At 41.9% G+C, this 15081-nt stretch overlaps 1 protein-coding gene across 1 annotated transcript; it reads right to left on the bottom strand.

The window, feature by feature from the left end:
* Window positions 1-1322: 1322 nt before the first annotated feature.
* Window positions 1323-13290, bottom strand: LOC149271746 (intermediate conductance calcium-activated potassium channel protein 4-like). Its single transcript, XM_089507159.1, has 8 exons — window positions 13069-13290; window positions 7869-7964; window positions 4397-4818; window positions 3908-4043; window positions 3393-3503; window positions 2379-2497; window positions 2105-2174; window positions 1323-1469 (listed from the first exon to the last, which is right to left on the bottom strand). Exons 1-8 carry the CDS (start codon window positions 13288-13290, stop codon window positions 1323-1325), a joined length of 1323 nt encoding a protein of 440 aa, XP_089363285.1.
* Window positions 13291-15081: the final 1791 nt, after the last annotated feature.

The following is a 15081-nucleotide window of genomic DNA, read 5'->3' as shown; positions in this document are numbered from 1 at the left end:
CTTTAAAGTAAAAGTAAACCTGAGATCTGTCATCTCTTTGCCAAGGTGCCAGAATCAGCTTATTTCGAAAGGAAGAGGTGAACGTAACAAGGAGGAATCATTTTTAAACATTCCAACTGGAATTGTATGGATTCATCCTCTTTTGCGGTTTAAAAAAATGCTTCATTTTGGGGAAAAAAGCCATTGGGGTTCATTTACTAAACGGAGAGTTTCCAGGAGAGCTGTGGTCCATTAGTTCGACATTCACTACGAAGGGCCAACACTGGCAGGTTTTTCTAGCAAGAAGATCTGAGCTGTCCCTGTATAATGTATAATTTTATGGATGAGGAGACTTTAAAGGAATCTCACTGATATAACTATACATTATACAGGACCAGAGAAGCTATTCCTGCGATAGAAGCTCGCTAGAGTTGGACCTTCATGACGTACGTCGATGTTCAGGAGCTGAAACCATAACGCTCCAACAAGTGCTTTCTTTAGTGAATAAACCCGATTGTTAGACATTTACAGATTACAAAGGAGGTCTAAATTACGCAAGCAGCAATACAATCTTTAAGATGGTCCGTCTCAATCACCTGAGTCATCACTTTTAGAGATATGAATTACAAATCTCCTCGGAGTTTCTCTTTAAAATGAGCCAAACTCCGAGATATTCCAAGCAGCCCGTAAAAACAAGTTTAGTATTTTCACTTTGGGGAAAAAAAAAAAGAATAGATTTATACAATTTTATAAAAAATACCTATTATCCCACCTTGATTATTGCTTTTATAAGTATATACTCGCCAAGCTCAGGTCTAATCTATTACAAACACTGTCGGTGCCGTCTTCAGGAATCTTTGTAAATCGAACATTCTCAGCTTGTGCTCTCGGCAACCTTGTTTCAAAAAGAGGGCTCGCAACTCAACAAGCCTAAGCTGGCATGGTACCTTATCCTCTCGGCCATCTGTACAATGCCCTGGCGTCCGTTGATCGCCATTTCCAATGACAAACATTGTTTGCATCACGGATCTCCTGTTTTCCTTACATTACTAAGAACGTGACCTCTCTGCTCTTTGTTGAACTCAAGACGCTACCTGTACATCATCTCGATCAGTATCTGACGAATTATCCAGACATGGTGATTATCTAATGACACTGGACTAAATCAAAGCCTCGTTATCTCCAAAAAAAGGACGTCGGTAGTGGTGTAGTATAGTAGTTTAAAGGTTCAATAATCAGCAGAGGCTCCTACAAAATTTCTTAGCAGCTAACAGTGAAGGGCCATTAAAATAGAAGCTGATAACCCCAAGGTGGTGGACATCTTCCATCTCGTAATCCATGGTTCATTGTGATAGCTGTGGAGTCTCTATGGCCTTCATTATTAGTCTACTGATGTCATCCAACTTTTTGTCCAACTGGTCGATCCTTTTTTCCAAGTCTTGGTGCGAGGAGCTGAGGTTGGAGTCCAGATCGCACAGTATCATCTGCATCTGGAGAAGAAACGGAGTGATTAGAGACATTGGCTTTGACATTGGAGAAGTTTCCATGGGTCCTACAGAACATGTGCATTAACGGAGGAAGTAGAAAAGTGGAAAGTAGTAAAAAGGAACCAACTACGTAAAATAAGTAGCTCTTTCATAGTTTCGTGTTTCCTCCCCGAATTATCATACATCGCTTATCAAGAGAAGTTTGTCTTCAGATGAAAATAACATCTTTACAATAGTTTGGCTTTTGTTGAAGACACTCAAGGAGATATTAGAACTGCTGCACGTTTACGCCCAAGGCGATGTATTAATAATTCTTTTAAGAAGCATATATGTGACATAAAGCTTTGTCTAGTAGCAAAGACTCTTTCTTATAGGCTATTGAAGCTAGTGGACACTTTTTGTTCTAGACTATTGCGGCTAGTGGCCAACGCAAAGACACTGAACCCTCATTAAGTATGTGTTTTTATCTTTCTTGTTCATCTTGATTATATTACATTTTAAGGATTTATTCCAAGTGATTTCACAGCTCGGAAGCTTCATGTTATCACATTCTGAAAATAGAAGGAAGCCTATTGTTCTTCAAAATAAAAAAAGAAAAACAAAGATTCTTGACCTATTGCCCTTTATATGCTGATTACCTTGGAAATATCCACCATGGCGTTCACTTGATCCTTTAGATTTTTATGTCTTATTCGTCGACGTCGGAATCTGTAGAAGAAATCAAACAGATGAAAGAGATCACATGAGGGTCACCTCCAACCTAGTCCTTCATCGGGAATCTCTTAGATTCTCAGCCCACCGATGAACTTGTTGTAATTCAGCGGGGGTATTAAACATGCGTGGGATAGACATACGGCTCCTGAATCTAAGACGAGACCAGCGACTGATTAAGGTTTGAGTCTTTTGACTCACATGTGTATGGCTTCAAGAAGTCTTCTCTGGTGCTGCCGGATTTTGGCACTTTCCCCTCTTTTCATGTGTCTATGCAGCAGCCAAGCCTCACCCAAGACATTAGCGGCTGCGCATTTGATCTATAAGAAAGGAGACAGGTTATACTGATATGTATCGATGTACCGAATTTGGATTTTTTTTCCCAAACCCCAGTTAATCTGCCTAAAAAAAATCTCCTATGTTTATAATTTATTTATTTATTTGCTCTAGTTACTTGGTCTTTCGTGGATTTCTGTCTAATTCGAGCTGAGCATTGTGGGAGTTGACGCCAACAACAGGTGGAACAGTTGTCATCGTCAGCATTTGTTCTCAATTAAGAAACGTTCTGCTGCACATTTGGTACAATAGGATTCATAAAATTGTGTTTTCCTGCATGGAAATCTTAATTGCTTCCTATAAGGAAGTTAAGACCTTGTGACCCAACTATATAAAGAAATTTGAAGTCATAGCCTCCCCTCGCCCACGACTGCATTGTGTTAGTGTAAAAATCTATGCTCCTGTTCGGAAAGATCTGGCATTGGATAACAGTCTCTTTAGACCGTGTTCGTTTCAAGGATATAGTCGGTATTTATAGATATGCTTTTTTAACGACAATAAGTACGAGGTTACGCTACATCTTTCTCTAATTTTCTCAAATTTTTTTTATATTTGGTAATTTCTTTATCTTTCTTTTTGATTTATCTGAAGGCAAACAATATTAAGCAAGGTAAATTAAAGAATGAATTATTCTTAAAGGAACTACGGCATCATAATCTGGAAACGCTACAGGTTTGACCCAGAGTCTCCGGGTGAAGCGCTTCTTCCCTGGGTCTCCAAGTCCCTTTCTCCAATCAGGGGAATGGTGATTGGCCATGCCCACTCTCCGCCCACTTCCCCTCCTCCCTAATATATAACTGTCCTCTATGCTAGCCCCTCCCCATACACAGTTTATATTTTAGGGCTTTGCTATGCCCCCCCTCCCCCGGGGCATTTTACCTGTTTCATGTAATGTATATCCATCATGAAGTTATGCACGTGCTTCTCGGCCTTGGTAAACTCCAGCTTCTGAGCTGCTACAGCGACTATCAGAGCCGTACAGCCGACCCCCTAGAACACAGACACAGGCTGACATGAGCTACAACATACTTAGACTGTGCTAGATAAGTGGAATGGCCTGCCGGCAGAAGTGGTAGAGGTAAATAGAGTGAGGGAGTTTAAACATGCATGGGACAGGTGTATTAAGGATTAAGAAATTAGCACAGCAATTGAGATAAATGAGTCCCTTAATCTGTCTGTAATATAAAGGTTTCTAGGAAGGGTAATATGTCCATGGGGGGAATTTTTTAGGGGTCAGTATAGAGGATTGGTCTTTATATAAAACGTAATTATGTGTATGTCTATCTCCGAGTATAATGCCTTATGACATCACTTCTATCCTCCTTACACCTATGTCTGGCTGGTTCTCCTCTTTCCCTTCTCTCTCCCATTTTGTTCGTGTTCCGTGGCCTCACCATCACTCCAGTCCACAGACACACCATCTTGCCACACACAGTGTATGGTACCAGATCCCCGTATCCGATGGTCAGGAAGGTGATAGGTATGAGCCACATGGCTTTGGTCAGAGAAAAAGAGTGGTTAATGTTTTCCCTGTGAAGACAAATGGGTCGACCATTAGTACAGATGGCAAGAAAAGTAACCCTTTCCATGTAAAAAAACCCAGACTTCACCAATAAGAATTAGTCCACGGAAGCAACTAGTTAGTCTGTCTTAACCATTTGGCGCATTGAGTTAAGACACACCAGGTAACCCCACCAAATTCTATAAATTGAGATTTTAATAAATATGTTAAATCTAGTATTTTGTACATAGACCCCCTAATCAATGGAGGTGTTTTTAAGGAGCCATTGTGTAATCTGATTGGCTAGCGTGATTAGTCAAGATTTTATGGATCCAATGGTTGAAGAGTGAGAAGACCCATTCAAAACCCCATCTTTCCTGACCTTTCACATACAGACAGGACCCAGGACGATACGATCCACAAGGAAATGGTTAGAATGAGGAGGACACGACCCGGGCAGGTATTCATCAAGATCTTCATCACAAACTGATACTGGAATTTGATCTTGTTGAGGGAACCGATGCTTCTGTAAGAGGCGTCCACCAGCACCCGGCTGTGGAGAAGCACTGTCCTGGGGAGCAGATACACGCGCAGGAACATGAGAATCGACAACAAAATGTCTGCGTGGGAGAGGAAGGCCAGAGTCTTATTGTCCGTCATCTCAATCTGATCTGGATCATCGCATTGACGTTCTGAGGGAAAGGGGTGAACAGCGCATACGACAATCTCCAGGAGGATCCAGGCAAACTTCTTAGCGTTGACTGCGATGCGCCAATCCTCCAAGGAATTATCACACATGAAGAGCTGCGTCGGAAGAAAAAATTGGCAGAATTAGCGAATTACTTCCATAAAGAACCTTAAGAGAACATCTAAGCCCCAACATTCTATATCGTCCGATGCTATTCTAACAAATTGAGTTCTCGCAACTTTGTCCTACCTGGAATTCTGCAAAGAGACATCCATGAAATCTTATTTAAGCATGAAGTTCTACGCATTCAAGTCAGTTTATTATACCCTTTAGCCGTAATATAGAGCATTCTCGCACTTTTTATGTGCATTCTTGCTGTAATTGTGCATTCATAGTAAGGGCATTAAAGCTGCGGAATCTACTGATTATATACCATTAACCAGATTCATATTAGAAATGAACAGGATTTTAATTTCAAAAAAAATATTATTCTGATTGCTCATAAAATTTTAACCCAAAGTTTTTGGGGGGTTTTCTATGGATCTATGCAATTGGAGATATTGTAGAAATGTTCAAATTAATGGATTTATATTTTTTTTTTTACTATGTAACTATACAAGAAAGGCATAGTATGATACCAATCCCTCTCCAACAAATAATTATTTCATCGTGTAAAATTTTGCCGCTTTTGGTATTTTTTCAGGGAATGCTCAAACGTGCCATGTGACACAAACGCGGGCACTGATAGGTGACGGCCACAGAAACGGAAAAAAAAAAGCCATTCAACAGTTTCTTTTACTTTATGCGATTAAACATTCCGAGATAAGAATACATTTATTTCTAAAGTATCTCCAAGAGCTCAAGTGGAACAGCACCTTTAACATCTTTGCATTTAGAACCGTATTTATTTTATATAGATGCGGCCGCCGGCCGCTACCACCCCCGGTGTTTTAACCTTTGGAACGCCAAAGCGAAATGTTGCAAAGCCATCTGGCAGTTCTAGAATGGAAACAATGGCACTGCCTGTCCTCTGGGTGTGCGTCTCAAGGTTGCGGGCGGCTTTACTTGCGTTATAACTTACATACTAAGTGTGTTATGTCCCTCTCTAGAAGTTTTTTTGGCAGGGTACGTTCGGTTGCATGTGCCCCACCTATAAAACACACAGTATGAGTAGTTAATGGTTCACTTACATCCTGCTGTGTGCTGGAACGGCTCGAAGTTGGACGGATTAGTCACACGTGTCCGTCATGCAACTAATTCGCAGAAACAGACACCCAGCAGCGATGTCTTTCATACCTCCATGTGTTAGAACAGAGGTCCCGTGACCTCTAACGCGTCTGGATAGCCCGTAGGGGTTGTAGTAAAAACTGAAGCTGAAGGCATTTAAAATAGCTTAAAGCAATGCATGAAAAAGCAGGAGCATTCTCTTCTAATCTTCTAATCTTTAAGTGCACTTTACGCCTTGTGAGTTTGTGTTTTATCATACAAGCTTCTGGTGGTAGATAAGTGGAACAGCCTCCCAGCAGAGGTGGTAGAGGGTAATACAGTGAGGGGATTTAGACATGCATGGGAAAGGGCATATGGTTTCATCATGCTAAATGGGTCAATGGTTCTTGTCTGTTTCTCCATGAACCAAAATCTATAATGTTTGTGAATAGATCCAGCTCGGGACTGAAGACTTAATTGGAAGGGGTATGCAATGTGACTTTTGTCATCGGGTTAACTAAACAGTTCTGAAAGGTTACAATGTTACATTTGTACATGTCTACTGATCTGAAACTGTATTGACGTAAAGATGGGGCCCACCAACAAAGCTTTGTCTTGATAGGCTTCAAAATTAGCTCTTGGATCATTTGAAATGTACATTGTTTCCAGGTTCCTCTAACAGGACGCAAAGAACTAAACACAAGATTGATTACTTGTGATGTGAATACCTTAGACATGTCTCTAACTGTTGGAAGTTTAATTGATTGAATTGACTGAAAAAAGCGAAGTGGGGGGGGGAGACATAATAAAGTCAACAGAAAACTCAACCATTGTTGGTTAATTAAGAAGTGCCCAAATAGCAGTATAGTTAATCATGAGTCTGGCAGTGGCACCATATCAGAGCAATTCTACATCATAGGGACTTCATCATTCCTCATGCCAGGAGTAGCTCTCCACCTTGTACAACACACAAACGGTGTGTTCCGAATGGAACATTACAACCGTGCAACCATCCAGAAATAACACTGAGATATTGTCCAAGAAATATAGTTTAACGGCATATGGGGACCAACCCATTCCTTGGGTTGAGGACATTCCATCAGTTGGAAATGCAGACAGAATCATTTCTTGTCCCACCTTTCCTTACACCCACCTACTGTAGCATTGTCTGTTGGGTAGACTATGAGGTCCGTGTTCTCCTGGGTTCGACCCAATAAAAAGAATGATGTTATTTGATTAAAGCTGCAGTGTCCAGACACCCCAAGCCGAATTGTCTTGAGACATCTCTCAACCCGATAGACTATAAGAAAAACTGATCCTATCCCAAAGAGATAATGAGAAGAGTGTGTGTGAACGAGGGTCATCATCACCTTGCCTAGGTGGAATCTTCATCTGCTCGGTGTACCCACCATTATTTATGGAACAGCCCTTGTTACGTCGCACCTCGATTTTCTGTCTAACTTTTGGCTGCTGATTAATGTAAAGCGAATTGTTAACCTATGTTGGCGACTAATTACAAATACCTTTCCTAGAGAGGCAAACTTCACCCAGACAATGACCCATTCTTTATAATATCGCAAGCTGTTATTACAAAAAAAAGTCAATGAATGTATAGGGAGAAAAAGGGAGCAGGACAGAGGTTATGCAAAAGCTAAAAGACTTTAACCCCTCGCTAGCCCAATCAATTGCACAGGCTTGGAACTCTGGACCGCACAATTACAATCCTCAAGGGCCACTAGGAATTCTCTGTATCTCTGCCCGAAACAAGCACTTTCATTTTTAGTTGTGCCGTTGAAGCTGAGGTCTGCAAAAAACGGGGGTCTGTATCAATTCCCCATCTTCAGTTCACCACCCTGTGAGTATCCGACTACAATTCCCAACATCCTTACCCATTATCATGGCAACGGATAGACTTATCTCTTCTGCGTCCAACTTTATAGCTGGGGATGCTCTCACATACCTGAATCTCCTTGATGTGATAGGTGATTATGAGGACAATCAGGACGGTCGTGGATAAACTGATGCTGCATTTCAGCAAAAACAGATAGACAAACCACTGGAAGAAAAAAAAACATATACAGAAAAATGAAAGTGAAGAACAAAAGACATATAGAAATAACCATTTACGTAAATAAAATGGCCTGATGACCCAATTTAATACATCGCATTCTATTTATGTAAAGTAGAATGTTGATTCTGATTAAGCCTAATCAAATAAATCCTGCAAGCATTTGCAGCTCGCTGCCTAAATAAACCCTTCTAGCCCTATTACACATTGTAAATTAAATGTCCTATTCAAATAAATCATATTTAGTGAAAACATCTTAGCTAAAGTCAACATCAGATCCAACGGTGCCACCTGAGAAAGGTTAGCCGCCTTTAAAGGGACAGGTATATCTTCATCAATAGTGTTTAACGTAATGAGTGGATTTTTAATGATTAGTGACAATTAATTTGGTTCTACGATTCATTGTTTCATAAACAGGGTTTTTTTTTTAAGAAACTTTAGGTTTGAGATAGAGTTAAAATGTATCAGTAATGGGCAAATACGATTGTGGGCAAAGACTTCCCTAAAGCCACCCATGTCTCCCACTGTGAATAGAAAATATAATGGAGGAACACCAAATATTTTATATCGGAGGGAAGGACACCAACTATGAACTTGCCTTTATTTAGAGGAAACCTAAGTTATTAACACATTATATGAGGAAGTCTGGCAGAAGAGATACACCTGGTGCCAAACATTGTCTCCTAGACCTGTGGTCCTTCCAGGATTTGGTCAAATGAAAAGACTGAGGGCTAGTTTCTAGACATTGACCCTTTGGTGCTAATTTTGGTGACATTTTATGGTGTTGACTATGAGTCCATCATACCTGGGTCCTCAAACTCTACTTAATTCTGTCCGGTCCTTCCACAAAATACCCACAGACAAACTCTATCCCTCTACAGGTATTTATGGGACAATGCATCCCTTGTCCCTCTTATCAGGCTGTATTGATTTTCGCTTTGCGTAGCAGAGGCGTTAGTCTGTAATCCCAGACGCGGGAGGGTCGTTCCTGGTACTGACTATCAGAGCAAACATTACATTTGCTGACTTAGGGAACATCAGACCTCTGCCCTTCACCGGCTCGGTCCTATACAATGTTACCCTAGTGACACAGAGACATTCTTTTGCATCTTGCTCTAAGCTGGATCATTCATGAAACATTCGTGCATAGAGACCTTTCACGGCCAGTCACACAACGTGCTTCCTAGAATTTACCTTTTGAAGTCCACAACAACCTACCCTTTCCCTCAACCCCAACTGGTGGATGATTTACTAGAAGCCTGGACGGTTTTCGGTCAAATACAGATATGGAGTCGATCAGCTTGTTGTCAACCATGTTACACAGAGCTAGTCCCTCTGACAATGCATATCGGTGGGAGAACCCAAAGCATACAATCACCCACTATCTCCTATACACAGGACAGCAAGCAATACAAAGATAGAAGTGCAATACATCGATAAAAAGGGTGTGGAGCTACTTCTTGTTACAATACTCAAGGATATCAAAGGATCTTTGTTCCTCGGCTCTAAACGCCTATTTATGTGTAATAAATAATTAGTTTGCTTTATTGAGAAAAGGAGATAAAATAAGTTTATTATCTCAATGGTTTTTCTCTCTTCGGCAATTGTATCCGGGTCAACGACGTCTTTGAAGTTCAAGACTTTAAGCTCTAACCCAAGCATACCCCTATACATCCTCGGATTCCCCAAATATCCCGCTTCCTATGCACTTAAAGAAAGTCCACGGGCTTTGTTAAAAAATAAAAAAAAAAATCTTTATCTCATCTCAGAGGATTGAAACAATCGTGAGTTCCTGCTTCCGTCGAGGGTTAAAAACAGAAACGGTCCGAAAAAGTCGGCGAGGCGTCATGTAAACAAAACATATTTTCTCGCAACACAGCTGAGTAACATCAGTAAGTGTAAATATACGCATTTGGAGGAATCCTGGAAGCGCGACAACGGAGGGGGATAAGTATGACGGATTTGCAACAGTTAGTTTTGATTTTTTTGGGGGGGGGGTAAAATCTGTAGACATGGCAGATGTTTCATAGCAGGTACATCATGTAAGGGAGACGTAAGGGTTAAAGGTCTTGAACTATGTTTAAAGAGACAGTGTCCTGTCCTTGGAACACCAACTGAAGAAGAATGCTTATTAAAGTACTCTGTGGGTCCTGAAGAATATCTCCAGATAAGGAATTTGTAAAAAAAAAAATATATATTTTAATATAATTTCGAGTACAAAATTGGCTACATTTTCCAAAATTTTCTCTTCTTCGCAGTTCGCCGTGGGTAGCTCGACGGTTACTCGCGGCTCGTATTTTTTTAAACCAGAAATAGCTTTGGTTTGGGTTTTTGAGGATATAATGACAGACCAGGACATTAGTGTGCAGGTATTCATTAGGGTTACTCAGACTCGGAAGGATGATTTAAGGGAAAGCGACACTAATTCCAGAAGAATGTCGGAGGTTTTATTTTTGGAATGATGCGAGGGGAACTCCCGTGAAGATGTCTCATACTAGGTGTCTCCTCGTTTGGCATCATCGTGGGGCTCCACATGCAAATGACTCTGATGTAACGCAGATTAATTTGCATATGAGGGAGTGTGACGAGCCGGGGGACCCATGTGACTAGGTCCCTTTAAATCCATCATGGGGGGTGGGGGTATTTAACTATGCAGTAACAGCTGGAAGATAACCCACAGTCTAATGTTTTCATGTGTGATCTTCTGTATTGTGGTCTCTCCAATAAATGGCTTGTGCAACAGATTAACTCATTGTGGCACCATTGTTCTGCAAAGCACGTGATGTCAAGGAGATTGTGCCAGCGTGGAAGTTGGCCCCGGCGCATGGGCAAAGAGAAGAATAGGAGAAAGGAAGGAGGGAGGGAAACGGAGAGCATTAGTATGATATAAGTTACTTAACCCTTATCGTAGGCACAGATTTATGCCACACTTTCTGAATCAAAAGAGTTAACGATGTATTTTTTGGTCTTTAAAAAGGTTTACGGCTTAATTGGACTATAAACCATAAGTCATTTATAAATAAAACTGTTTCTGACTGTCAAACGCTGATCAGGTAACGTGGCAAGCTACAGATCCCATGTTAAGACGTTGCTAGTGAATGCGAGCCGGTTGTTCTGACACTTTTAAACGTTACATACAGTTAGGTACAAATTCTGGGGAAACCAAAGATAAAATGCATGTTTTTTCTCCCATATAAGTGTTTAGAGTCAGTGTTAGAACGGCCAACAAATTAAAAGAACGATTGTGTCTAAAAGGGAAACTCATGTTCTTTTTGAAGTCTGGGCAATGTGCTGTTTGCCTACTTTCCAGGTGTCTGCTGCCGGGGCAGAATGGGGCAGATCAGCCTCATTCTGCCCCGTCAAGTCTCCTGTCCTTTGTTAAATCCCTTTATGTATTTAAATATTTCTTTCTTATCTCCTCTCTCTTTTTTCTCTCCTTTCTCTTTCTTATCTCCTCTCTCTTTTTTCTCTCTTCTCTGTTTCTTATCTCCTCTCTCTTTTTTCTCTCTTCTCTCTTTCTTATCTCCTCTCTCTTTTTCTCTCCTCTCCCTTTCTTATCCCCTCTCTCTTTTTTCTCCTCTCCCTTTCTTAACCCCTCTCTCTTTTTTCTCCTCTCCCTTTCTTATCCCCTCTCTCTTTTTTCTCCTCTCCCTTTCTTATCTCCTCTCTCTTTTTTTCTCTCCCCTCTCTTTCTTATCTCCTCTCTCTTTTTTCTCTCTTCTCTCTTTCTTATCTCCTCTTTTTTTCTCTCCTCTCTCCTTCTTATCTCCTCTCTCTTTTTTCTCTCCTCTCTAAAATGTAAACCCTGGGGGAACCAGAAGCCAGGGGCGAAACAGTCCAGCTCTTTTCTAAGTGTGAAACTGGGCCAGAGTTTTATTGCTTGTAGTAATTAACTAAATGACTTTGTGTGTCATTAATCCGTGTGCCAAATATTATCCAGAAACACCACCGAGTGGCTGCGGTATCCGAGGTCTACAGAAGCGCCAACTTTAAATACATCGTTACCCAAACTACCATAATGTCCCGCAAACCCTTCGGCCAGTTTTGGACTATAATTCCCATCAACATGAAGGAGGATTGGAGATCAGAGAACTGAAACGACTTACTGGACACAACAGTCCTTTGTCTTTGTGAATTTGTGAATTCCTGAATTACCACTTCTGCCTGAAGGCGGTTCCAATTATCTACACCTTCTCCGTAAAGTAAAAGTTACCGAATTTCTACTCATTATACGATTTCACAATTTGTGAAAATTCACAAAAACTAATGGTTATTAGTCACAGAAAGTACAAATAATAGCTAATAATGCATATATTTAGCCGCTAGGTTAATGAAGGTTGAAGTTCCCCAACATCTGGATAGTATATACCACTCCAACGTTAACGGATAATTGATGAGGTCATAATGTGCAGGGAGAAAAAAAAAAAACCTTTGGAGCATGAGTCTTACGTAAAAACTTTGACATTTAACACAAATTTGGAGCGCTTTGGAATATTAGGAGTTCCAGATGGCTCGGGTGGGCTCTCCGCCTTACAAGGAGCTCAAGAAAAAGTCCAGCAGACAAGGACCACCTGCCATTAGGTATGAAACATCGCGGAGGGTTAAAGAACCAGACGCTGCGGAGCGCCAAAATACTATTCTTGAGACTAATTTAAAACAGCGTCCGTCTCTTAAAGGGCCAGGGACCTCGTTAACCCCTTTTTAGCAGTTTTAATTTAACCCCTCTAAGGTCGTTGGTGGGCAACTTTCGTGCTCCGGGGAGGTGATCAGGGCAGTGTCGGCTAACAGCGCGTCACGCCAGTAAGCGATATGGCTTGGGAGTGTGAACCATAATGCCCATGCAAACCTTGGCATTGCCGGTATCCATTTAACTCTTCGAGTACTGGAAATGCATTTATGCCTAAATACGATCTTTGTTATATATGAATATTTAGGGTTGTCCTGTATTCTTTCATGGTTTAGGTAGAATGCCCAGGCAACTTTTTTTTGGTGGGGGGGGGGATCCTGAAATAAAGTAATTGGTCAAAGTTCTAGCCCGACAACGCGTTTTACATCCCGGCAGACACCTGCCGCCGTTCTGCTTCGTACATACCTGGCAGTTTCCGAACCACAGGAGTTCCGTGTGGACGACCATGAGCAGAATTCCCAACAGCGCCAGGAACAGGGTCCAAGCCGACAGCTTCTTCTTCTGATCCACCAGCTGCTTCCTTTTCTTCAGTTTGCGCAGGTTCTCCGAGGGGGGCTGCCAAGCGATGTCCGCCTTGGATGGCGGCGAGGTGAGGATGGAGATTTCGGTGAGCTCCTTGGTCTGCATGTCGCTGTGGGCTGATTTCCCCCGGGATGCAGGAAGGCATGTTGTAAACAGAGGCCAGCCGCCCCTTCGCATGTGCTTCTTTGGCAACGTCTCCAGGGTCCCAGCCCAGCCCGGCTACCAGAGACAGCAGAGGAAACCACGGCTTCCTGTGTTCTCGTAGGCAACGGGGGGAAAGCAACGCCGCTCCTTCAATCACTCCTTACCTCACTCACTTTTTCCTTTACTTAAAAAAAAAAAACTCCAAAAAATCCTACCCTACACTTCTCCTCCTCCTCCTCCTCTATTTTCGTTTTTCTTTACTCTTTGAACCGTCATCCCTTCTCTTTTACTCCCTACTCTCCTCTCTTAACTTATCTCCTTTTTTTCTTATTCTTCCCCAAAATTTTCTTTTCCTCTTTTAACCCCTTGTGGATTCTTTTTTCCTCTAATTCTTGCCAGCATTCAGTCCGATCTCCTCTTTTTTTCTCCCCAAGCCGCTCGGTAGCGAGTTATCGTCTCTTCTGCGCTGACTCTTGCATTATCTGTTCCTCTTATCTCTCCTCTCCATTCACCCTCCTAGAATGACTTTTTATTTGTTTAACAAACGTCTGATGGGGAGGTAGGTGGAGTAGAGGCGTAACGCAAAAAAAAAAAAAGATTTATAATCCTTAGGGTGGATTTTTTATGAAATATGTTAATGTTTGCGAAGTCCTGGGGCAAATCAATCTTGGGACAGTTCCTCGTAGTTTCCTACTTGTTAATCCTGTGGGCTGTAGGTAGAGATCAAATAAAACACTTTTGCTTTACTATATTTATGATCGGTAATGGAAGAACAGTGATGTCGGCAGCATGCAGTCTTGCATTCTTTTGCACAGGGCATTCTTGCCAAAAAGCCATCATAAACGAGAAGGAGATTGGGAATCTTGACAATGGCTGATGCCCATCTTTCCTCTCCTGTGTCCCTCTTTCCTCCCCCGATGCCCCTCTTTCCTCTCCTGTGTCCCTCTTTTCTCCCCTGATGCCCCTCTTTCCTCCCCTGATGCCCCTCTTTCCTCTCCTGTGTCCCTCTTTCCTCCCCTGATGCCCCTCTTTCCTCTCCTGTGTCACCCTTTCCTCTCCTGATGCCCCTCTTTCCTCTCCTGTGTCCCTCTTTCCTCTCCTGTGTCCCTCTTTCCTCCCCTGATTCCTCTCTTTCCTCTCCTGATGCCGATCGCAGGGTTCGACAGCCCTAAAATCCCCAATAATGTGCTTATAAACACCTGAAATTGTATTTATGGATTAAAAATGGGTTAATAAAATACATTATTCCTTTTCTAAATGCCATATGTTTTATATAAAATGTCTTGTAAGGGGCCACATCAGTTAGCGCAAACCCTAAAATAAAGATGTCCCTCTTTGAGAAGTTAAAGGATATAACAGGTGTTTATTTGAATGCTTCCCACTTTCCCCGACCAGCTGCCTGCAGATGCTCCATGTCATCATATATTGGGACGGAAAAACCCCTCATTCAGGGCTCAGACCCACTAACGATAGTTCGGATTTATTGGCTTACTGAAGTATAATAGATTGCAAGCTTTTGAGACTACCGAGGTCTCTTCTTCAGGCGTATTATAATGATATATGAAAATGTTGCTCTTTTGTGGTCCACGAGGAGGTGCCAGAAGCCCTCCAGACATCGGAGACTACCGGAGACCCTTTTGGCGCTAGACGGATTGTTATCGTTCAGCATTTTCCCGCGGGGAGCCGATTGGCCCGGGTCGCCGCTCCGCGTGGCTAATTGCTGCTATTTATTATATTCCTTCGGAGCGAAAC

Source organism: Sceloporus occidentalis, unplaced genomic scaffold (genome assembly GCF_023333645.1).
Source record: "Sceloporus occidentalis isolate IW3139 unplaced genomic scaffold, rSceOcc1.0.p SCAF_465, whole genome shotgun sequence".
In the NCBI taxonomy this organism is placed as follows: domain Eukaryota; kingdom Metazoa; phylum Chordata; class Lepidosauria; order Squamata; family Phrynosomatidae; genus Sceloporus; species Sceloporus occidentalis.
The sequence above is the reverse complement of the archived record's forward strand: the minus strand, read 5'-3'. Positions and strand labels throughout refer to the sequence as shown.

Bases quoted from the DNA above. Each gene is read 5' to 3' on its own strand.
- LOC149271746 (XM_089507159.1), bottom strand. From the start codon at position 13,290: ATGCAGACCAAGGAGCTCACCGAAATCTCCATCCTCACCTCGCCGCCA. The intron at 4,819-7,868 runs GTATGTGAGAGC...CTTCCGACGCAG, and splicing joins ATCACATCAAGGAGATTCAG to CTCTTCATGTGTGATAATTC. The intron at 2,498-3,392 runs GTAAAATGCCCC...CCTTTCTTATAG, and splicing joins ATATACATTACATGAAACAG to ATCAAATGCGCAGCCGCTAA.